This window comes from Myxocyprinus asiaticus, chromosome 34 (genome assembly GCF_019703515.2).
Source record: "Myxocyprinus asiaticus isolate MX2 ecotype Aquarium Trade chromosome 34, UBuf_Myxa_2, whole genome shotgun sequence".
Classification (NCBI taxonomy): Eukaryota; Metazoa; Chordata; class Actinopteri; order Cypriniformes; family Catostomidae; genus Myxocyprinus; species Myxocyprinus asiaticus.
Window position 1 is genome coordinate 42,695,283 of NC_059377.1, and position 25,914 is coordinate 42,721,196.

General features: G+C 39.4%; 1 protein-coding gene across 1 annotated transcript; it reads left to right on the forward strand.

The window, feature by feature from the left end:
• Nucleotides 1–19,761: 19,761 nt before the first annotated feature.
• On the forward strand, nucleotides 19,762–24,977 carry LOC127425070 (eomesodermin-like). Its single transcript, XM_051670697.1, has 6 exons — nucleotides 19,762–20,643; nucleotides 20,898–21,052; nucleotides 21,917–22,038; nucleotides 22,538–22,696; nucleotides 22,783–22,844; nucleotides 23,834–24,977. The coding sequence occupies exons 1-6, from the start codon at nucleotides 19,922–19,924 to the stop codon at nucleotides 24,609–24,611; spliced, it is 1,998 nt and encodes a 665-aa protein (XP_051526657.1). The 5' UTR covers nucleotides 19,762–19,921; the 3' UTR covers nucleotides 24,612–24,977.
• The last annotated feature ends 937 nt before the right edge of the window (nucleotides 24,978–25,914 follow it).

Here is a 25,914-nt window from a genome sequence, read left to right on the forward strand (position 1 = left end):
TCTCCGTGGTAACGCGCTCAACAAGCCACGTGATAAGATGCGCGGATTGACGGTCTCAGACGCGGAGGCAACTGAGATTCGTCCTCCACCACCCGGATTGAGGCAAGTCACTACGCCACCACGAGGACTAAGAGCGCATTGGGAATTGGGGAGAAAAAGGGGAGAATAAAAATAAATAAATAAATAATATTTTTTTGAAATACTTGTAACCTAAGTAATGTACTTGAAAGTAATTACTTTCATTGGAAGTCAGTAGCTGTAATTTGATTACAAGAATTTAAAATGTAATGCATTACACTAATTTATGTGCCTAAAATTAATTAGATTACAGTAACTAATTACTTGTTGCAATCCAATTATACCCAACTCTGTATATATATATATATATATATATATATATATATATACATAAAACTTAATCTGGTGAATATATAGACTATAAAAAGCTTAATTTGTTAAATACTTACATATTCAGCATTGTAACGGAGTGTATTCCCCAGTGTATTGTGGGCTTATTTAGAGTTAAAAGTCCCATGTAATGCACCAAGTCTGAATTTTTCTAGTTATTGTTGGAATTTTGGTTGCACAATAAACTGCTGTCTGTGCCCATCATAGTAAGAAAAGACTAAGAAATCTGTGATCATTCTATAAATTGATTTTGAAAAACTATCGGCCGAATAATCAGTTGTCACCCTTTCCCACCACCTTAGTTATCGGTATCGGCAAAATCCAATTTCTGTTTACCTCTAGATATTAGATACAAACTATTAACCTATTAGATGTGCCTAATATTTTATCTACAATCCTAAAAAAAGGTTCAGCAAAGAACTTTCTTTTTATTAAGAAGCATTTCTATAGGCTCTTCAGATATTCAAATGCTTCCAGCTATTCGACAGAAAAATATACCCTTCAAAGTAGCTAGTTACACTACAAGGTGATTCTCACGAAACATGTCAAGAAAATGTTCAGGTAATATTTAATCCAAAATCAATCCAAAGAAATATTACATTATATTTTGCATAAAGAAAATGAAGACTACATTTGGGACCATTAAGATATTTTGCATTGTGACATAATTTTCAGGACACTTAAGCACATTTTAGCCCCCAATTCTCATTACCGTAACACACCTGGATGTTTTGGAAATAGATTCACTGATATGACGAGCACAACACCACCAGTGCAAATACTGCAATAAAAAGCAAATATTAAGACATTCATTCAAAGTTTTTATTCATGCCGTTTTGCATGCTGGGAACCTGACGTCACATGTACATCTGGTTATAGCCAACAACAATTGCTTAAATTGTCCCAACGCAAATGGATTAAGTGAACTTCCATTTTAGAAATTTAAATGAATTGCACACAAGTAAACTACAGTTTGACAAAAATGTCAATAATTGTGTTACATTAGCTCATTTTAAGTAACTATATTCAACATGGGACAAAATACATTTTTGCATCTCTACTTAATGTCCTCACAAATTTCTTTGGCCATGTAAATACCTGAAATCCTGTGTATCTCTCTGTCTGTATGTGTGCATTCATCTGAGAATGTGGATATCTGTGTGTGTATTTCCATGCATTCAAAAACACATGGGGTTTGTGGGTTAAGGAGAATCTAGAGGAGAACAGATTTGTATTGGAGGGAAAAAAGAACATTAACACACAGTCTGAGGCCAAACGGGGCCGGCTGTTTGTAGGCTGTGAGGTCCAAATTCCACCAAGCCAAGACCTCTCTCTCTCTCTCTCAGGCAGCATGTTGAGGGGAGATCGCATGTGTCTGGACGCCCATCATGGCTAACCTACAAGCACAGAAGGAAACGCAAACACCCACCAGACGATCCAAAGCGAATCGCTCCTGTCATGTGCTGGTGGAATTTCCTCACTGCAGCTGATCAGAGAACAGTCTGGACATTTGCTTGGTCCTCCTGCTCTTAGGTCAGCGATTAACGGTGCAGAGAGTTTCAATGCTCGATGCTACGAGTAAAATTACGTTAAAATCAGCAAAGAGGTTTCAAGTAAAACTGAGATGAGGCGTTTCAACCCAAGTAATTCTTCTGTAACATCTAGAGCGCTATGCTTCTTAAGGTACTGAAGATGGTCTCACACATGGCCAGGTCTACAGGGGGTCTAGTGGAGGCATTGCCCCACTATATTTGCCTTGAGCCCCCTGAGAAACTTCTGATGCCTCCGGCTTGACTGACAGCGAAACGATCAATGTTGCCTCCCCTAAACATACAAGTGCCCCACCAAAGATTGCATCCTTGTTTCAGCAGGTCCAATATAAAGCTGGTCCAAGTTGTTCACTTATGGTCTTTAGCTGGCAGTGTTATAGTTACCTTTTATAAAAACCTTCATGGAAATTGACTCAAGTAAACGTTAAAGTAACTGATATTAAATGTACATAAGTATCAAAAATGCATGTAAATGGCAGAAATTACGGCACAGTAGATCGTATTATTGGCAACCTTAAGTGTGGGGCAGTGCTGAAGTCTGTTAGGCTATGTAGGATTTTGATTCAGATTAGAGAGTTGATTCATGATATGAATCACTCAGATCACTTCAAAAGAATCGAACTGATCAAAAGATTAGACTCAAATGATTCATTCTCGAATCCGCAAAAGGGACGAAAGGCTCTGGTGAAATGTATCGGGAGAAAAAAGTGTAAACTTTCTCTCCAAAATGTTGTGAAGTAAAATAGAAAGTCAAGAGAAATATTTCTACTTGAGTAAAACTACATAAAAACTGTACTTAAATGCGCTGTACGCGATTTTTTCATGGAAATGTATGCATGAAATGTATTTCAGGGAGTTTCTTCTCCCTGAAAGATATTAATGAAATAAGTGTTGTGAGATATCTCACCAGTCTCTGTGACCGCTCTAGACTCTGTAAACAGCAAATAAAAATGTGTCTACTGACTGCAGATTATGACGCTTTCTGCCTGTCAATCATTTTGCGTGTTTTCATAGTATTATAGTTGCAGCGAATTATTGAGGCTTAATGCCTTTTTTATGCCGTGTTGTTCATAACAGTTGTCAGATGAGGGCGCTATTTTGCTGCTGTTGTTTTTAACAACCGTTTCTGCACGATGTCGGTCTCAATAAAGCTCATTTGGTATCTTTTTTTAATGCATGATTTTGGAAAGAGGGGGTGTGGCTAATCCAACAGCTCAGTCTCGTGGAAGTAGAACGGCTGAAATCACTTACAGCACCTTTAAGTACAGTAACAAACTTTTTGTACATTGGACCAGTTAACAGGTGCATAACAATCTAGTCCATACTCAAAAAAATTATTTTTGCTGGTTGAACTTGTTCAGTTTAATTTTGTCACAACTTGATTTCGTTAAATTCTATCTGTTTAAATTTGTAAACGCAAGTTTGCATAATGCATTTGATTTGGGACTACATGAATACTTTTTGTGGTGTTAATGAGCTTTGATGAAACTGGGCAGGGGATTTCATGGGGTTCCAGCATGCTTTGCATGGGACTCGATAGGGAGAGTAAATGTTAAAATTAAGTGTTATTTTAATTGTTTTTGTGCAAGATGTAAATAAAGGGGGATACTTGTTAGTGTTTAATGTTTTATTATGTTGAGATTTAGAAGAGTTTCTGTTATGTTAACAAAAAGGACAGGTAGGGGGGTCTGGGTAGCTCAGCGAGTATTGACGCTGACTACTACCCCTGGAGTTACGAGTTCAAGCCCAGGGCGTGCTGAGTGACTCCAGCCAGGTCTCCTAAGCAACCAAATTGGTAGGGAGAGGAGAGTCACATGGGGTAACCTCCTCATGGTCGCTATAATGTGGATCGCGGAGAGCAGCATGAGCCTCCACATTCTGTGAATCTCTGCGGTGTCATGCACAACGAGCCACGTGATAAGATGCGCGGATTGACGGTCTGAGACTTGTCCTCCACCACCCAGATTGAGGTGAGTAACCGCGCCACCACGAGGACTTAGTAAGTAGAGGGAATTAGACATTCCAAATTGGGGAGAAAAGGGGATAATAAAAAAAAATTAAAAAAAATTAAAAAATACAATTACAGGTAGATGTCACACATGAAATTAATTGCTCACTTCGTTGAGCAAATGCTGTGCTAACCATAACATAGTTACTAAACTACACTCTGTAGTGCTTCAAACTAGCATGTATTAAGCATGCTAGCATTCACATACATAGACTAGCTGGTGGGCCAGAGGTTGTAAAGCTTGTAAGAGCTGACAGTCCACCTTGGACCAGCAACAAGCTGGCTAGCACATTCCAAAAACCAACTTTACCACCTTACGTTTGTTTGGCTCTTTCAAAGCTCTTATTGCTCTCATGTTTCATGCAAGAATCAACATTGTCTCAGATGTTTCTCCTAAAATGGCTTAGAAAAAAGTTAAACGGACACAAATGAGTCAATTTTTGACAATCAGTAAGGGTATAGAGCTATAAAAATTAATGTGGACCACATAGCCCAGTTGATGAGAAAAGTTTGAGTTCATATTGAGATCTCTGACTTTTAATTGCAGACTTTGTTATCTTGGCAAATCTGAGCACAGATATTGTTGACATGTCTTCTGAAACTCTAGAGGACACAAATGTGAGATTACTGGAGTCTGAGAAGCAGGAGACCTCATTTCGTTGTTCTTCAAATATTGTATAAAAAAACAAGAGATACAGGTGATCACTGTCCAAACCAACAAATCCATCGACTATGTGTGCATTTGTGCATTTGTGTGTGTGTTGAAGGGGGGTCTGTTTATGGGGAGTGCCTGCTGTCATGGTGTCTGTTGGGTGTGTATCTCTGGCTGCTGGAGACCCATCTGATCAACGTCTGATACTGAACCGAGTCCAGTCGACATGCGGCCCATCCAGACTGTTTTACAGCATCTCACATAAATACACAGAGCTCTTCTGGCCTACACCTTCAATATTGAGATTCCCTTTATCAAAGATCAGCATCATGCCAAACAAAACGCACTGTTATTAACAGAAAAATGATATTCTGGTATATGATACCCTATAATGACTTTATTTAATGGCCTAAAAACGAATATAATGTCCAATATTATGAATCTGTGTTATTTTATCTGTTTTCAAAAATACCATTCACATTGGCTTTAAGCAAAATGAGGCATTAAAATATCAGCCGTCTGCTTCCAATATCAGCATAATTACTGAAAAAACACCAATCACGGCCAATACCGATAAAGTCTCAGCAACATGCCATTGAAATAATCTGAACCTTTAAATAAATGTCCGTACACATTTCCACTCATTTCTTTGGTGGTCATGAACATTTTTATTTCACCAATATTTCTTAAGGGTCAACTCAACCAAAGGTCCCTGGATAAAATTTAGTTTTTTGATTAAAACAGAAATTATTATCCAAAATCATAGAGGGGGGTCAAAACAACAATTTCCGCTTACGATTTTGGAGCAAAACTACACGTCAAAAAAATAACCTTAGAAAGGCGTCAGTGCCATTATTTTATTTTTACACAGAGATAGGTAGATCTATTATTAAAATCAGCTGATATCAGCACCCCTTGTTGCATTATATGCCAATGGTGCGAGTGCAAAAAGTGAAAAAAAAACTATTTTTTGTGTTGTTTTTCCAAAGTTAGAGTGCCTTTAACTCACTTAGTATTCAAGATATCTAAATATCCTTTTAAGTTCTGGTTCAAAATAAACTTTCCTTCTGGTATTGTCATTTTTAAGGCCCTATATGATGAAATCCCAGAGATATGGGCCTCTCAATATTGCTCAATCCAATAATTTAAGTGAAGTTTTAACCATTTTCAATGGTCAAAAACCAAATGTGGATCACACTGTACAAAGAACAAGGAGAAAATAGAAATTATTTTGAATTTGTTGAGTGGAAAAACAAAGGTAATGTGATTACTTTTTCAATGAAATAATAGGTAATCTTATTATAATTTTAGATAAGTAGTTTTTAATTAGTAATTATAGTGGATTACTTTTTTTGTTGTAATTTACGCAACACTGATGCCCATGTAGTAATAATGTTAAAGTGTCTTGAAAAAAAATAAAAAATGTATTCATGTTTGTTGAGGGTGATTAAATTATGACAGAATTTTCACTTTTGGTTGAACTAACTCTTTAAGTGTCTATGTTTTGATTCAAGCCTTATTTTCTCAATCAGTTCAACTGACATTAAGGTTCAGAGATGAGATTCTGGTTTCAAGCCTCTGGAGAGACAGACATACAGACAGACAGACAGACAGTCAGGGGCCTGGGATTCCCCACATGTCTCTCTGTCTCTCTGTGGGGTCAGTTTTAAAGCACTAAACATGTCGACATAAGCAGCATATGCCTGAGTAGGCTGAGTGTGTGTGTGTTGTAGAGGCTTTCATAGCTAAAGGTGTAAAAACCTCTGACTCACAGCGAGGCCTGCACGCTGCTGCTCCTGCGCTGAACTGCAGCGGAAAACTGCATCTGTTCACCGTCCTGAAGAAAGACAGAGAGACGAAATGCAGTTTCTGAGTCAGAGTCATGGATGTGATAAAAGCTCTGCTTGTTCCAATGTAACAGCACTCGTGGGCCACCGCGCACTACACACCGCGTGACCCCTCGAAAGTGCACAGGCGACCCGCCACTACACACACGCTCTCAAAAAACACACAAACACTTAGATGAAGAGGTTGAATAATCTCAGTCAATTAGCATATTATACTCAAATCCAAAAACAGACTAATTATTCATCTCCGCTATGTTCGGAACAGCATACTACAATACTATTCTTACTAATGCAGCGGTAAATAGTATGTGTGCTGAGCGAAGTATGCAAATGTTCTTCATCTAGGGAATACTGTGTGATCTTTAGGATATGTCCCGGTTGAGGCCTTCTAGCTGGCCCTGAGTGACGCAATCACACTTTAAGTGATGTACGTAATCCAAGAGCGAAAAGTGTAAGATCAAGCTGTCTGATGAATCAGCTGTCATCATTGCTGGTATTGCCGTTGAGAAAGAGATCCTTATGGATTTAAAATCACGAGATGTTCTGCATGATCGTGTGATTGCTTAATTTATTATTAGGACTGATTTTCACTTCAAGTAAATTGGTAAGTGCTTTTTGCATTGTTATAGCAACATCAGGAGTTTTCTAAATGTAAATTAGGCTGCTGGAGCATTCAGTGTCGGATCAAGTTTTGAAAAGTAGTGCTGCGTTCCATTCAACTCGGAAAGTCGGATTTTCCAACTTCCTACTAGGAAAAGTGCAATGGAATGCATTTTAAAGTCAGAATTAAAACTTGTAGGCTCCTGCAGAAATTCTCAACTCCGATTTCGCCGAGATGCAGGGGCATGATGTCACACAAACATGTCGACACTCAGGGAGATATACAAAGTAAGTGATAAACATTCACTTTATTAAGTAATATCGATAAATGAGTTTGTTTCCACATTACATGATATTAAAGCTTGTTTAACAAATGCCTGCAGAAACAAGTGTATAAAACATTATAATCTCTTTTGATAATTGTACACCTGAAGCACAAATGCTAGCGCTGCAGCATTGTTTATCAGTTGGGTTGCTAGGAGACATCTCTAATGAGAGTCAAACCCCTGCTAAGCTAACGGGAGCGTTGCAGTTCCGAATATCGGGGAATGGAATGCATTTATGGTCGGAGATATCAAGTAGGAATATCCCACACCAACTTGAAAGGAACGCAGCATAACCGTGTACCCTGACGAAATGAAATTTATTGCAAGCAACATTTAAATCACAAATATTATTAGACAGATTTTTCCAGGTATTATAGACGTCCTTGGTACATTCATATGAAAAATTATGAGTTTTGAATGTCTGTTCGGGAGACGTTCATTTCACAAAACAGTCATGCTGCAGTTCAAATTAGGCTTGCTAGTTTTGGCTTTCGTGTGTGGACGTGTTTTTAAAATGTCAATTGGTATTACTAGTTAGCTGGGATATGATGTATGATGCCCAAAGGCATAGGGTGTCTTATTCATTGTGAAACTGTGTTTTCTTAATGGCATGAATCACACTGAAGGCCTAGACTGTAAATGCACGGCCCGCCACTGCCTTTAAGACACAAAATTGAATTAAAATAGCGCAGTAACTGTTTTTTATTTCTGACAAGATAACTGGGCACCACTAACTAACTTTACTACATTTAGTCAGTAACGTGACAGTAGCGCAGCTATTTTCATTTTCCAACGAGTAGTGCTGCAGCGTCAATTGTCTGTTTGTTTGTTTTCTGAACGCAGAACACATGCACTGTCGTCTCTCTCATAATGCTGGAGAGTCCATATCGTTTAAGTGAATCGGTTCTTTCGGACAGTTCATGTAAATGAACCAGTTAACATAAACGATTCTCCAATGTTTAGCGTTGGGAACTCCAATCCATTTAAGTGAATTGGTTCGTCAGTTCATCTAAGTGAACTAATTCACATAAATGATTCACTGATTCACTTGCGGAAAAAAAAAGTTATTATTCAGTCTTGTTCAGCTAATGTGCATGCACGTTTTCGAGTTGACTGACAGGTGATGTCTGTATCTTAAAGATGATTGGCTCTTTTTCCTTTAAGGCGGGACTTCCTTTGCTACATTCGTTGGTTATTTTGGTCAATTCCAGTTATTTATTACTATATTTCCAATGTTTTATCGAGTTAAATTAAATCGAGTTATGAAAAAGCAATAATATTATTCTCTGGGTGTCTACTATTTCACATTACTTTTAAAGAATAGTAGGAAAAATTTAGTGTAATTCCATTTAGTGCCATTGAAAATGTATATACACACACACATACACACACACTTCTTGCCAGCTTTTCCTTCAAAACATGTATCTTTGGCCTGCACTGTCAAACTTTTAGCACCTGCCATCCTGTGGCTGCGGTCGATGATGAGCTGTTCTGCGAGGAGAGAGATCAGAGGCGAGAAATGGGTCACCGACGGACCGTGATCAGACCCAGGCTGGGGTCAGCCAGAGGTCAACTTTAGTTAGGAGGCCAAGATGGTATATATGGAACCAAAACCAAAACTAACCAGACCACATAGAGCTTGTGCTGTTTTAGGATATTCACAAAGCCAACAATATCACACATGCATGTCATGTGTGCGGTTATCCACAGAGAGTCACCCGTGTGTTTTTTTAATGTTATTATGTGGCACGTGAGGGGGCCGAGTCCCCTCGAATGAGAACAGCAGATCAGATTGAACTGACTGCATCGTTTGTTCAGATGTGTCGAAACCAGTATCTGCATCTGTGCATGCAGCTGCTGCAGCGCATATCTAATCCACCGGCATTAGCGGTTTTCTCTCAGAGAGGCTGATGCATCTGGAATTCAAAAATATGATGTGATTTCCCATCTTAATTCAAACATGGGTTAGATCAAACTCTAAATCTGTGATATTATTGAGTCAAATCAAGTTCTCCCAGAGAAACATGTTCACTCTACAATGCAAATATTTCTTTGTGCTTCTTTCAAAGGGTTCACAGGTAATTTAAAGACAGAAAGATGAGAATCTAAAAATATTACAGTAGTTATGAAAATGAACATTAAATCTAAAATAAATATATAGCGCTGATCGCAGAAGAATTACACACGGTGGGTGCCATTAAAAAAAAAAAGATGGCCATATTTCTTGTTAAACTGTTTCATTTTATTGAATATTTTTGTCTTTTTATTTTTCGTTATAGTAAAGCAGAGAGAAGAAACGATGTGTGGTAAACATGACAAGTCGAAGATGATAATATTTTCAAAAGAAATAGTTTTACAGTGGTGCTGAAGAGTTTAAACATTGATTTGTTTTGGGTTTGTGTTTCAGTCACACTGTTCAATGTCGGATCAAGTTTGTGAACATTTAGGGGTCACTTGACGTTACTGAATACTCGCATGAGAAAGTCTGACAGCAAACAGACATCTGATACTCAACAAGCGCTGATTTCAAACACTCACATCCATCTCTTTAAAGAGCCCGTGTCAGGAGATGCCAAGAGCCTCAGTACTGCTGATGAACAAATAAATCCAGATAATGCAGACGAGCGCAGACGAGATTAATGAATAGGAGAGCAGATAAGCGCAGAAGAAAGCAAACAACTGAGCAGACAAAAACGCAGATGAACACAGAAGAGAGCAAACAAGAATGCAGATGAGCGCAGGAGAGAGCAGACGAGAATGCAGATGAGCGCAGAAGAGAGAAGATGAGTGCAGAAGAGAGCAGATGAGCGCATGAGAGAGCAGATGAGCGCATGAGAGAGCAGATGAGCGCAGACGAGAGCAGATGAGAATGCAGATGAGCGCAGAAGAGAGCAGACGAGAATGCAGATGAGTGCAGAAGAGAGCAGATGAGAATGCAGATGAGCACAGAAGAGAGAAGATGAGTGCAGAAGAGAGCAGATGAGCGCATGAGAGAGCAGATGAGCGCATGAGAGAGCAGATGAGCGCAGACGAGAGCAGATGAGAATGCAGATGAGCGCAGAAGAGAGCAGACGAGAATGCAGATGAGTGCAGAAGAGAGCAGATGAGAATGCAGATGAGCACAGAAGAGAGAAGATGAGTGCAGAAGAGAGCAGATGAGCGCATGAGAGAACAGATGAGCACATGAGAGAGCAGATGAGCGCATGAGAGAGCAGATGAGCGCAGAAGAGAGCAGATGAGCACAGAAGAGATCAGATGAGCGCAAGAGCGGCAGATGAGCACAGAAGAGATCAGATGAGCGCAAGAGCGGCAGATGAGCGCATGAGAGAGCAGATGAGCGCAGGAGAGAGCAGATGACCACAGGAGAGATCAGATGAGCGCAGGAGAGAGCAGATGAGCACAGAAGAGATCAGATGAGCGCAGGAGAGAGCAGATGAGCACAGAAGAGATCAGATGAGCGCAGGAGAGAGCAGATGAGCACAGAAGAGATCAGATGAGCGCAGGAGAGAACAGATGAGCACAGAAGAGAGCAGATGAGTGCAGGGGAGAGCAGATGAGCACAGAAGAGAGCAGATGAGAGCAGATGAGCGCATGAGAGAGCAGATGAGTGCAGGAGAGTGCAGATGAGCACAGAAGAGATCAGATGAGCGCAAGAGCGGCAGATGAGCACAGAAGAGATCAGATGAGCGCAGGAGAGAGCAGATGACCACAGGAGAGATCAGATGAGCGCAGGAGAGAGCAGATGACCACAGGAGAGATCAGATGAGCGCAGGAGAGAACAGATGAGCACAGAAGAGAGCAGATGAGTGCAGGGGAGAGCAGATGAGCACAGAAGAGAGCAGATGAGAGCAGATGAGCGCATGAGAGAGCAGATGAGTGCAGGAGAGTGCAGATGAGCACAGAAGAGATCAGATGAGCGCAAGAGCGGCAGATGAGCACAGAAGAGATCAGATGAGCGCAGGAGAGAGCAGATGACCACAGGAGAGATCAGATGAGCGCAGGAGAGAGCAGATGAGCACAGAAGAGATCAGATGAGCGCAGGAGAGAACAGATGAGCACAGAAGAGAGCAGATGAGTGCAGGGGAGAGCAGATGAGCACAGAAGAGAGCAGATGAGAGCAGATGAGCGCATGAGAGAGCAGATGAGTGCAGGAGAGTGCAGATGAGCACAGAAGAGAGCAGATGAGCACAGAACAGAGAAGATGAGCGCAGGAAAGAGCAGATGAGCACAGAAGAGAGCAGATGAGAGCAGATGAGCGCATGAGAGAAGATGAGAAAGCAGATGAGTGCATGAGAGAGAGCAGATGAGTGCAGAAGAGAGCAGATGAGTGCAGAAGAGAGCAGATGAGTGCATGAGAGAGAGCAGATGAGTGCAGAAGAGAGCAGATGAGTGCAGAAGAGAGCAGATGAGCACATGAGAGAGCAGATGAGCACAGAAGAGATCAGATGAGTGCAGGAGAGAGCAGATGAGCGCAGAAGAGAGCAGGTGAGAGCAGATGAGTGCATGAGAGCAGATGAGCGCAGGAGAGAGCAGATAAGTGCAGAAGTGAGCAGATGAGCGCATGAGAGAGCAGATGAGCACAGGAAGAGAGCAGATGAGAAAGCAGATGAGCGCAGAAGAGAGCAGAAGAGAGCAGATGATCGCAGGAGAGAGCAGATGATCGCAGGAGAGAGCAGATGAACACAGGAGAGAGCAGATGAGCACAGAAGAGAGCAGATGAGAGCAGATAAGCACATGAGAGAAGATGAGAAAGCAGATGAGTGCAGAAGAGAGCAGATAAAAGTGAAGGGGAGAGCAGACAGGTGCAGATGACAATATAAACAAGCACAAGACAGAGCAGATGAAAACGCAGACAAGTGCAGGAGAGAGCAGATGAGAGCAGATGAGCACAGGAGACAGCAGATGAGAAAGCAGACAAGCACAAAAGAGAGCATATGAAAATGCTGACAAGCGCAGGAGATGCTCTATGGCCCATCCTCTAATGGCTGTGTTTCTCAGCTTGCCTCCTGCGGCGGGTCTCAGTGCCAGGATACTCTAATGAGGCGCACAGCATTAATTCTGTCAACGGCGTTCATGAATCTAGCACCGAGCAAAGGCTGCAGTGGCCGAATCGCATCATAAAGCAGGAATGCACCTCTTTCATGTGCTGCTGCAGCTGATGGACTCTGACAACAGTATGGCAGGACTTCCTTCCCCCTGTCGGGCGACCCCTGACCTCTGGCCACCAGGGGTCACCCTCATCGCTCCTCGGCTTTTATGGGTGGTCACGGAACATGGGCGAACGGGTCACAATGGGAGTGGGTTTTACGAGAAAACGTAAACTTCGAGCTCAGTTGGAATGAATCTATGCGTAGGCGCCGTAATTCAACTTTATTTCGTTCTTCTTGTAAGTTTTGAGGTTTCTTGGTGTTTTGAGAGATGGAAACGCTCTTGAAGACTTTAAAAACTAAAGCGTTGCACTTTTACCGTTTGTTTTATGGAGTTTTGTGTAGCCGTCTGTGAAATAGCAGTAAAATATAATGGTGTTGTGCGATTTTTCCCAATAACTCTTCTGGAATTGCTTATTAAAGTATTTTAAAGTCTTTCTCCTCGGGCGTATAGATGAAGCAACAAATGAAACTCTTGAAACTGATTAAGAATAATTTATCGATTTCATCAGAGCATCGAAATAGGCATGCTTTGTTCTGACAGGTCTAACGAGGTGTTGACAGCTGTCTGGGGATAAATATATTTCCAATGTATCATGTGACCTTGGTAACAGAGCCGCAGAATGATACGCACACAGAACATTTGGTGCACACAGCAATGCCACCGCTGTCATATCAGGTCTGCATCTTCATCAAAGACTGCAAGTGCGTGGATGGTGATTGTTATTCACACTGCCATAGTGAACACTATGTCACATAGCCCCTAGATAACCATCAAAACAGTATTTTTGAATATAAATAAATAGATATTTACATTTTGTGAGCAATGCATGTTCGTGCAAAACTTGCCACCACAACATTAGCATAGCACAAATGGTGTGAGATGAGTTATGCGTCAAAGTTTAATACTTAAAGTTAGGGTTGAGCAATGTATAAGCAATCATAATACAGTATGTATACTTCCCTTAGCAAATATCACTGATAAAAATAATAATAAACTTTACCACTATAACACCTTTTAAAAACAATATTCAAAAAGTGCTTTACAGGGATGTTGTTAGTTTTTAATGTAATCTGATTTATAACTGATTTTTCAAGTTATGAAATACATAAAATGACAGAACTGAATTGCTGAGATGAAAACAGTAAAATCTTATTTGTTTAAGAAAACAGATAGTTCTAGATTCAGTGAGAAGATTTTTTGTTTTTAATGGGAAAAGAATGTAAACTTGCAGCAGTAAAAAAAGTGTTACTTGGTTAGCTGGTAGTTAACTTATGATGAATGGAAAAAATATTTTATTTAACAAGACAAGAGACAAATTACCTGCATGACCCATCACGGGGGTATTTAATGTTCATTGCGTAATTTGAGTGTCACGTGTTACTCTGATGGTGTTTTGTTTTTGTGTGGGTGACCGTTCACTGTCTATATTTATTCCTGGACGGGACACTCAAAAGTGCAAAGCAGATTTTTGTATTTCCAATAAGTTTATAAATTAACATTATATTATTTACATAAAATATACATGCACCAAAACTAAATCAGTAATGCCTGAAACATGTTCACTGTATTTTTTATGGTGCATTTCTGGCAACCACAGATTGCATTTTTTTTTACCATAAACTGAACATGATTTTTTTTTCAGTGTACCTTAGTTTTAGATTGCACTAGTTTATTATTCTAATTATCAGTTATGACTGTGAGTGAGAGATCCATAGTACAAGAAGATGGCAATCCTTACAGTTTACAAGAGTACAAGTCTGTGTGTCGCGATCATTTTAGAGATCAATTTATGATTCCTCAGTTTCCCAACTCTTCCGTCACCCTTTTCAAAGCCTCTGAGAGTTACAGAGAAACATTTAAGACTATTACCGTACCTTATGTATCTGTGCCATCTAAAAGCACAGTATTGATTTTGAGTGACCCTGATTCACCCGGAGCCTTTCGCCCACTCTCTCCTGTGTGTTCAGCACAGAAAGACAAAAAGAGGGAGGGAGAGATTTCCTTAAAAGACTGGGTGACATTTTGAGTCAATAACAAAATGAGAGAGATGGTTTCGGAGGCAGAGGAGTGTTGCGGGGACGCCGCGGGGCCCTCAGGGGCCGTGGCAGACATCTTGTGCTGGTCACTGAGGTCCCAGACCGGAGAGGACAGCAGATTCTTATTTCCTCCTCAGGTTGGCAGCCAATCAGTTTCCAGCTGAGTTCCAGCTCCCCCGCTCTCTCTTTCACAGATTTTTAGCCCCTTTTCCCCAAATTCTTCACACATGTCTAGATTGCACACATGCAAACACATATACACACATTCCCTGCTCATAACACACATCTGCACACACATGCTGTTTTAAAACACAGATATACACACTTAATGAAACTGATGAGACATTTGAAATGGTATTATGATGGCAAATATATCATTGAGGGCACTATTTGATTTTCATAGTTTACCTTTATGAGGGCGTTTTCTTATCATATAAAAAATAATGTCAAATACTTAATTTTATCTATTTATACACATAAAATCAGATGTTTTATGCAACCATATGTATACCAAGGCCTAGAATAGAATATGAGGAAATATATCAGATGTTACAAATAAATCAAAACACACATATTACATTTCGGGGGCATTTTTCTTTTACTTTTGGTGGCATTTTAGCCCCGAACCCCCGTTCATTTCTGCCCCTGGTTGACACATAATATGTTTTTATTTCTGTTTACATTTATTCATTTATCACACACTTCTATCCAAAGTGGAAAAAGCGCTTTTATTTATCAACATCAAGCTTTAAATGAATGTATAAGGGAATTGCTCACCTTTTATATTTTTCACCATTTTAATGACCATTTCATTCTAGTTCGCACCATCACTAGTTCAGTTTAAATGGTCCTGCAGTGTAACACTTTTTTTACTAAAAAATATTTCATTTAGTATTTTATTTAATATAAGGTCATAAAAGCAGCCTGCATAATAATTTGCAAAAAATAAATAAAAGTATTAGCAAAATGCCATTTGCAGGACATGTCATCTTCCTGAAAGCAACTCAAGGCAATACGCATATAAACCAAACTAACACACTTTCAGGGCTTAATTTAGCATCTTTTCACTTTTAATTGCACAGCAGCTAGAATGAATAGTCCGAAAGCTCATTTCGTCTCAGTAGAGACAATGATGGATCACACACAGAATGGCGTGGATGGAAGAATTCTGTATTCTGCACGGAGAACCCGTTCTCATCTCAATATTCCTCTTAGCTGGGAGCTAATCCTTGTGAATGTCACACCTTAAAAACTACAAGGCACTTGGGGCCCAGAATCTGTCAGGTGAGAATGTATAATCATTCCTGTGTGGGGTGCGCGCGCGTGTGTGTGTGTGTGTGTGTGTGTGTGTGTGTGTGTGTGTTTCTCAGGTGCTTTGTGTAGATCTTTACCTAACACTTCCTCATACTATCAGTTGAGATCATTTCAGGATTTGATCTCATAATTTAGACACACCAACTGAGCAGAAACGATGACAGAGGTGACAACATGAGACGCTGATTTTTGATTCAAATGTATTATTTACATTACAAGTGAGATTAAATATTCTTGTAATACATAATGTTGTCAATACGGGATAAATCAAGTTGTCTTAATTAAACATTACTTGAAATGTCAAGTTTTGGGCTCATAACTCAAATATCCATGTTTCCTAAAACTCCATAGTCTTAAGATTTTAAGTGTTTATAACTCAAATTATTAGTACAAAATTGAGGCTTTGGGGAATATGCATAATGCCTTGTGCTTGAATAATTTCAATTATGTTCCCTTGGTCAGAGGGAACATATTGGTGCATTTAAATAGTTGTTATTAAGCATTCATAGAGGTTTTAGCTCTTTGGTTGTATTATTTATGTTGTTGTTTTTTTGCAAATAGTTGTTTTGTGTGATGTCATCATTGGGTGGTCCATCAAGTTGGACCCTGTTAACACGATCTCAGTTCTCCTTGTGCATGTGCAACCGAAGTACAGATGTCTATGAATTTCTGTGGAGAATTATGTTCATTTAATGATTAATCTAGTATCGGTTATAAGTTTCTTTATTTGAGCTGTTTATTGTGTGACTTAAATTTAAATCCAGTCAATTAAAATGATTAAGTAGAAAGAACAACATTTAAATAGCAAATCTGAGTTAGGTCTACTTGCATGTAGTTACCTTAACTTACTTAACTTCATTCAATATGATCACTAAGTTAAGTGAACATAATAACACGTTTTGGAGATGTCATTACTCAATTCAATTGAGTAAAGTCAATTTATTTGGGTTTTCAGTGATAATTTTTCCCTGCAATCAATTGTGGACTGCAAAGATTCGTAAACAATAGCCTTACAATTTAATCGTTATCATTACGGTATTAAAAACTGTCATATTAAGCTTTTCAATGGATACCTGAAGTTTGTATTCAGCATGTACATTTCACGTAAAGCCATAGTAAGACTGTGGTTCCTCTCAAGGTTTTTCTCTACCAACTAAACATCTTATGGACTTTTTTTCTTTCCGTGCCACAGTCGACTTTGGCTTGCTTGCTGGGACAATAAGACAACAAGGTGTTATTTTCCATAAAGCTATTCAATTGAGATATCAAGACATGAGGGACGACCTGCCTTAAAGCTCCTTTGAAACTATGCGTATTGTGAAAAAAGTTCACAAATAAGTAGATCGTTTTTTTTTTATCTTCTTCTTCTTAAATGAGTTCATTGGTTTTATCAGTAGGTGTGTACCATTGGAATCAAACCCCTAACCTTGGTGTTGCCAGCTCCGTTTTCTACCATTTGAGCAACAGGTACAATTTTAGGATGAAACTGTTACATGTTTTGACCCAGTAGAGCAGCAGGCCCGGGTGGCAGCTGTTGGTCCAGTTCTGGGCCTGTATTGTGATCCTGAAATTCTGTTATTATGGATATTCTATTTTCTCTTTTAAAGCAAATGGAAGGAGGTTAATAGGACAGTAGTATCTCATTTTAAGTGTGAATAGAGTAATCGGTGATGGTATATTTTTTCCCCCTAATAAGTTGCAACCTGTGACTTATTAAATGTCTTATCATCACTCTTTAATTTGTCATCCAGGCCATGGCTGTCATCGAAGAATTTTAATTACAATGACGAGCTAAAGAGAGTCATGGGTTTGATGAAGCAGGGACACCCGGTGGGGTTTTTTCATTAAAGAGCCTTTCCGGGTAACCGACCACTATCACCACCCGGTCACTGTAACACCCGGTCAGCAGCGGCACTTCTCTCTGTCTTACCTTCATGTTAAATGTGAAACAGCCCTTTTTGTCTCTCTTTCTCGTTTATCAGATGTATCAGTGATGCACCGGGCTTCTGAGCGGTTTTAATAATGCGGTGTGTATCCGCCCGGCTGTCTCTTCCTTCACTATCACCGGTTCCTTCACACGGAAAAATAATTGGCCGGTTTCCCTGCGCTTGGAAAGGGGCTGAGCCCGGGGTGGGATTTGCCCCCGCCCTTCTCTTTTTTTTTTTTTTATTTTTTTTTTTTTTTATTACCACCGCCTGATGATCAAGACAATCAGATATTACCTTATGGTGAACTGGGGCTCAATTGTTTTTCCATCTGTTGACCTGGGTGTTTTTTTTTTTCTCTCTCTCTCTCTCTCTCGATTTGAAAATGTATTCAACATGGTTTAAATCGTCCAGACGTTTTGATAAATAGAGTTTAATTTAGCATCTTATTTTAAAGTAACAGGTTTTCACAGCAAACGTTGCATGAGTCAGTGTTCATGTTTCAACGTATGATCACAAAAACATGCTATTCTATAAAAGCCTCGAGGATTATAGGCTTTATAAAGTGTCAACTCAATAACATACAGAAGAATAGCGTCATCATTTAAAAAAAATAATAAATAAAAAGCTTTTTTTTAGGGATTATATAGGCTACAGAAAGATATGCCTCTCAATGTCTAATTATTATATTGTATTATTTATTGCTATTTTAATTATGTATTTATATGTCGATGTTATTATATAAATAGGCGAAATATAAATGATGTGTTATTATTTATTTATTAATCTACTATGCTAAAGGATGTATATATTTATTTTAATGAGGGCGTGTTTTGTTATTAAAGGTGCGGGGTGTTCGAGACCCTCAGGTGACGTGCGCGCGCCTCACGCACACTCACCTCCTCGCGTGCACGCGCTGAAAACAATCTGCTGCAGTTTGAGTTTACAAACTAAATAGAACGCTAAAATAGACTTCCCATTAGAAATGCACAGTTGAACACATAGGTTAGGCACTTAAACATGTCAAATGCACAATGTTTCTTTTATAGGGGAAAAATGGGTAATTCCACAAGTTATAATCGCACTCAGTTTTTGAATGAATTCGTCTATGCGTTTTATTGAGGGAAAAAAAGTACACTTGGGACGCCCAACCTCGAGAAGGAGAAAGAAATTGTCTCGTGAGGAGGAAGAATTACCCCTGATACCCCGCGCACGTGCAGCGTGATTAGCCCAAACACACTGGCCCAAAGAGAGGGCTAAACTTTTACCCCCGATACACAAGAAACTCATGGCAATCGCTTCTGACACTTTGTGGTGAGGAGATTCCTTTATTAATCGTTTGTTAATTGTCGCCAAGTTCAATCGAGCTCGTGCATATTTCGATAAAATATATCAGGTCTGGAGGACTTGTTAATTGTTTTGTTTTCAGTGCATCTAATATGTGTCGAGCTCCTCTGTGGGTTCATAGTCAATCTCGAATTAACACTCGTTAATTAAAATGAATTTTGAAATGCGATATGGGACTGTTCTGATTAAAACAAATGCACTCTTAAAAATTAAGCTGCCTTAATCATTCTTAGTAATCAATATGTGTTTCTTAATGGTTCTTTGGATTAATAAAGTTCTTGATGTTACATTTATAGGTTCTTCAGATCAGTGTTTTGGCTTCTGGATTCTTTAAAGCCTAAATAATTGTTCTCTTATGACTGTAAATCACTATTAAAACATTTATTTCTAAGATATATAGCATGCAGGCTAAATAAAATACCTTTATACAACCATTGTTTGGTTCTCTTAAATTGAAATAAAAATGGACGCTATTTAACCCCAAGGAGAAATGTGAATTATTTGTACTATGCTAGTTACATCCCAGCCAATGAGAAAGCACACGAATTGCAGAGGCTCCGCCCCCTCAAGTTAGATCATATATATCTACAGCTAAACTCTCTTGAACAGTTCTGTCACTCACAGATTACTGCTGAAAATCCGGAGGTGTCTCTTCAGAGGTCAAGGTGAGGGGCGCTCGGGTCAGCGTCCTGGTGTGATCTAGGCTACTTATTGATCTCGACCTTCTTTTGATTGATCCTCACCAGAGCACTGAAGAATGCAGTTAGAAAGCATCCTTCCTGGTGCATCTGTAAACTTACCCAAGACCTTCTATAACCTGTCGTCGTCCTCAGAGAGCACCAACAACAGCCCGGGTTCAACACAACTCGACTTTCAGGAGATGGAACGGGTCGAATCCGAGCAGAGTTCCGGTGCCAAGAAGTTCTTGAGCGGTGGAGGCAACGCACTGTTGGATGAGGGCGAGAGTGAGAGCTTCACCGGGACTAAAGCGCCAGCGGCCGCACCGGACGGGAGAAAAAGTTCTCCGGTGATCGGTGGGGAGAGTGACCTCTCCAGCGCCCGTCGGTACAACATTGATGAACTGGGCACTGATCGTTATTTCATATCCTCAACCCAACCGAGTTCTGACGTGACCAATCCGTGCTCTCTCTTCCCGTACGGCGGACAGTCCGGCTCGGTGTACAGCGGTTCTAACGGGACCCGGTATTCTTCATCTCTGCATTACGGGTCGGTTCTTCCACCCGCCGGGTTCTCATCCGCCGTGTGCGCCAGTCGGAGTCAGTTTGGAAGCGGGTATCAGTTCGGACAGGGTCCTGGGTGCCTCTACCCGTCCTATCCCGGACCGGGGTCCAGTTTGAGCTCGATGCCCATCCCGGGCTCGGGCTCCGCGGCGAGGGCGCAGGTTTACCTGTGTAACAGACCGCTCTGGCTCAAATTTCACCGCCATCAGACTGAGATGATCATCACCAAACAGGGCAGGTAAGGAGGGCATCATCTTCAAGAGTTCACGTGCTGGAAATGAGCAAAAATGGGTAACTAGTCTTTTAGGGAAATGTTCAGAATAGTTTAGAACACAATACGTGTGAAACTTTATTTGTTGCAAATTAAAAGATCAAGCTGTATTTGAAAAAGGAACATCTTCAGTTTCCCAGGATGGTTAAAACGAATCCGTCCTAATTGTTTTTATTTTTATGTGTTGTTTTGTTTTTGTTTTTCAATCATGACATTTGCAGGCGAATGTTCCCCTTCCTGAGTTTCAATATCACTGGACTGAACCTGACGGCGCATTATAATGTGTTTGTGGAGATTGTTCTGGCCGATCCGAACCACTGGAGATTTCAGGGCGGGAAATGGGTCACCTGCGGGAAAGCGGACAACAACATGCAAGGTGAGAAAAAGGGGGGAAAAAAATAAAATAAAAAATAAAGATGTCCTCAAAATAATTTGAGAACATCTCAACATGACACATTGTTATATCTACACCATGACAGCCTTGCACAGTAAAAACATAAAAAGAAAAAAGAAAAGTTTTCGATTACTTTTTTCGAGAAATAATTGTTTTCCCGGCAAAAAATTATATTGTAACATTTTTATGTAATAGCTACACAATAAGCAGCTTGTATAATCGAAAAGCACAACGTTTGTAAATAAAAATAAATAGGCTACCCTGTTATTTATTTATTTATTTATTTATTTATTTTGGAGTGATATTACAATTTTCGTTCGATTGTGTATTTGTAGACAAATTGTTTGAATTAATAAAATCTGCTCTGCTATAATACATTATAAATGTTTGATTAATCCCAATGAGACAAACATGATTATTATGACAAATCATTTTCCAGACAATGCAAAGCTAAAATACATAACCGAATATGTTTTCGTGGTGCACGATTGTTTTTTATAATGCTGATTTTTGTAACTTCATTAGAACTTGTCATTTAGTGTTTGCAACGTTTTAAAAAAGAAAGAAGTTTCACGTAACGTGAGCGATCTGCATCTTTCATGAGCTGAATGACACTTCAGTACACGCGGGGGTGGAAGTGTTATTCTCATATATATGAATAAGAATTGTTAAAATAAAAATGTTCTTAGTCACCATACATCAGTTTTTCATGAGGGATATTTTCAATGCAAAAGTTCTATTTACAAATGCCTTGTTTTTTTGGGAAGGTTGTGTTTAGGCTGATTTTAATTTAACAAAATAATAAACATAAATATTCTGTGCATGTCTTATTATTTTGCTGTATAGGAAACAAGGTTTATGTTCACCCAGAATCACCAAACACAGGCGCACACTGGATGAGGCAGGAAATATCATTCGGCAAACTGAAGCTGACCAACAACAAGGGAGCAAACAACAACAATACTCAGGTAAACAAATAACAACAGTACACTCTCAGGTGATTCAACAACAATACTCATGCAAACAAACAATATGCTGCCAACAAACTGAAGTTAATATTGAACATTTAATTAATGAAAATCTGAATGTAAAGTCACACCAGTCAGACTAAGAATAAATGGTGCTTTAAATATATATATATATATATATATATATATATATATATATGTCAAAGAAAAGCTTCAAGCTGATATGTTAATGTTGGAGTGTTTCTTACATTTTTGAAAGCTTAAGCATGCTGTTTTCAGAGTACCACCAAAAATAAATGAATAACCAGAACTGTTAAATGTTACTGTAGAGGTCTGATATTTCAGTACCCTAAATGTTGCAAAAAACGAATGCATCTTAGTGTGTGGGGGTTGGGCGTGAGATGTCTTCAGTGTGGCTTTAACACCTCTGTGCGTCTAACTGCAAGCGCTGGCCATGAACTCTGCACAAACACTAATGCCATTTGTTGTTTTAAAATAGATGATCGTCCTGCAGTCCCTGCATAAGTACCAGCCACGGCTGCACATCGTGGAGGTGACAGAGGATGGAGTTGAGGACATGAGCAGTGACGCTAAAACACAGACCTTCACTTTCCCTGAAAACCAGTTCATCGCTGTAACAGCTTATCAGAACACGGACGTAAGCACAAATTCTGCCACAACTCCATGTAGCCACTTCTGCTTTTGTGGCGCTTCTGAACTCCTCATGTTTGTGTTTATTTGCAGATCACACAACTCAAGATCGACCACAACCCCTTTGCCAAAGGCTTCAGAGATAATTATGATTCGTAAGTGTCTTCCAAACAACCGGGGAAACATTATTAATGTCAAGACTATTATTTTATTCTATTATACAAAAGATAAGGGTCTTGAATTTATAGTTTGATACAAGTTGAGCTCAATCAACAGCATTTGTGGCATAATATTTATTACCACAAAAAAATATTTTTGACATGTCCCTCGTTTATATAAAACAAAAAAAACTTGCAGTTACAATAAAGCACCTGCAATAGAAGTAAATGGGGCCAGTCCAGAAATGTTACAAAGTATAGCCACTAAACGTAAACAATATGCATGTTAACATGATTCTAGTGATAAAATCACTTACTAACCTTGTGTGTGTAAAGTTATATCCAACATTATAACTTGGCATGACGGCTCAACGCTGTTAACCCTACAAGTCATTTTTATCACAATAAAATCATACACAACAGAACTTTTATCACACTATAATCATGTTAACACGTATAATGTTTTCATCTTGTGGCTATACTTGTGGAACAGTGTTTATTTTAATTTTTATGGACTGGACTCATTCACTTCCATTGTAGGTGCCATACTGCAAAAAAAAAAAAAAATTATATATATGAGAGAGAGAGAGAGAGAGAGATTTTGTGGTAATCAACATTATGCCACAAATGCTGTCAATTGAGCTTAACTTTCATTAAACCCGGAATATCCCTTAAACCTCTTTTTGCCAGCTAAATGTTATATTCATAAGCACAAATTTGCACACTTAACCCGCAAAGTCCAGATTTCCCTTTCAGAGTTTGAAAACATTCAATATTCCAGACATTTACATAATACAATATACAGACAGTGTATATATTTTTTTTAATGTACTACAATTTCCAAATCTCCCATAAATCATCTATTCTACAATGCAATGTTTAATAAATTCTTTCAAAATAATCATAATGACAAAATGGACACAAACATCCTTTTTTAACAGTCTATTTTCATTTGTCTTTCTCTTTTTCTGTCGTTTCCCTCTTAGGATGTACACCGCTCCTGAGAGCGACAGACTGACTCCCTCTCCTACTGATTCTCCGCGGTCACACCAGATTGTACCCGGTGCCCGCTATGCAATGCAGCCCTTTTTCCAAGATCAGTTTGTAAACAACCTGCCACAAAACCACCGTTTCTACGGCAGTGAACGTGCCGTGCCACAGACCAACGGCCTGCTGTCCCCTCAAAGCGAAGACTCTGCTGCAAGCTCTGCTTCGGCTCAGCGCTGGTTCGTGGGGCCCGTCCAGCAAGGCGGAGTGTCCACCAAACTGGACCTGTCTTATGACAGTGACTACTCGGCCTCTAGCCTCTTGCCCTACGGCATCAAGCCCTTGCCCCTACAGAGCCCGCACGCATTGGGCTACTACCCCGACTCGGCCTTCGCTTCGATGGCAGCCGGTTGGAGCAGCAGAAGTTCATATCAGAGGAAGATGACCACAGGCCTGCCTTGGTCGCCCCGGCCGAGCCCTCCGGCGTACACCGACGATCTGCTGTCCTCTAAAGACAAGCTACAGGACGACAGCTCCACAGTGACCCCTGCGACCGGTGGTGCTGGCCCCTGGATGGAGACTCCACCGGTCCTGAAGGTGGTAGACTCTGGGGACGCCAGCGGATACTCCATGCCATGTAAGAGGAGGCGTGTCTCACCTGGAGTTTCCAGTACAGACGCTTCACCCACTATAAAGTGTGAGGACTTGAGCTCTGAGGAGTACAACAAAGAGAGCCATAAAGCAATGGGTTATTACGCCTTCTATACAAGCCCTTAAGAACTGCTTTTCACTCAGATCGTTTATCAGTTCTCTCTCTCTCATTTGGTTTGTCTCTCAATATGCCCATGTTGTGTTTTTAACCTTTTAATCTGCAAGTGCCAAAGCTTTGTGCCCCCAGTTGTGCTTGTTCATTTGCGCTAATTTGTGAAATACGATTAATTTTGGGGGGATTTTTACTTTTATTCTTAAAGCATGCCCTTAACTCTGCTTTTAATCTTATTTTTATATGAAGCGCAATGTGAATTTCTTTTATTTAAGATCCCTCTGTTGTACAGTATTTGTGCACTTTAGATTGTGATGTATCTTGTACAAATGTTCTCATGGCACTGTTATGAAAGGTGGAATAAAATGTGCTTTTCATAATTTTGTCTTTTATTGCATCTTCGCCCAGTATTTTTTTTCTTGTAAAAATATGCAGTTTTTATTTGCATCTTTTAGATAGCCCATCTTTTTATCTATTTAACGGAATTCTAACGTGTAATTGTACGAATTGGAAAACAAACCCTTAATAAATTGGATTAAATTCGTTAATGGTGAACAATTGCTCACTAGATCATGTTTTAAACGTTACATTTCTAACATTTAAATTTCGCAAATCATTTTTTGGTAAAATTTAACGCTAATTTTGCGCAGAAACGAGTGAATAATTTGTGAATCCGACAAAAAACAAATCGCGTTTATTGATTTTAATAATAATTTGCAGTCTTGCGCTGAAAAACAATTGAAGAATTGCCCACAATTCATATAATAAAATGAAGATTAGACCAGTGTTGTTTTTAATTATATATATATATATATATATATATATATATATATATATTACGAATAATATTTTCAAAACAATCAATTTTAATCGAAAAAACAGAATAATTTGCTTTCAATGCCACATTAAACCAAATATGTCATTGTTAATTCTGTTTTCTGTTCTGAAGAAACATAGTGAGGGATCTTCAGTTCATATCAACCACAAATGCCCCACCGGTGTTTCTTTATTTGCACGCGGGCATTTCTTTTTTGTATTATTATTTTTGTATTCATTCTCTCGAGCAGGAGTTTTTGTCCAGCGCTTCGCATGTATTTTCAACAGCTTTTCCCTCGGAGTTATTTTGGATCATGCAGAGAACTCAGGGTGAATATAACATAGAAAGTTTAACACTGTGAGCGCAGTTCCTCTATTTGCGCTCTTAAAGAGTTTTTATGGCCAACATTTTGTCCGCCTTTAAATGAAAGGGACACGAATATCTTTTCCTCTTAAAGCCTTGCTCAACACATTTAGATCTGTTTTAGGAGAAAAACGATC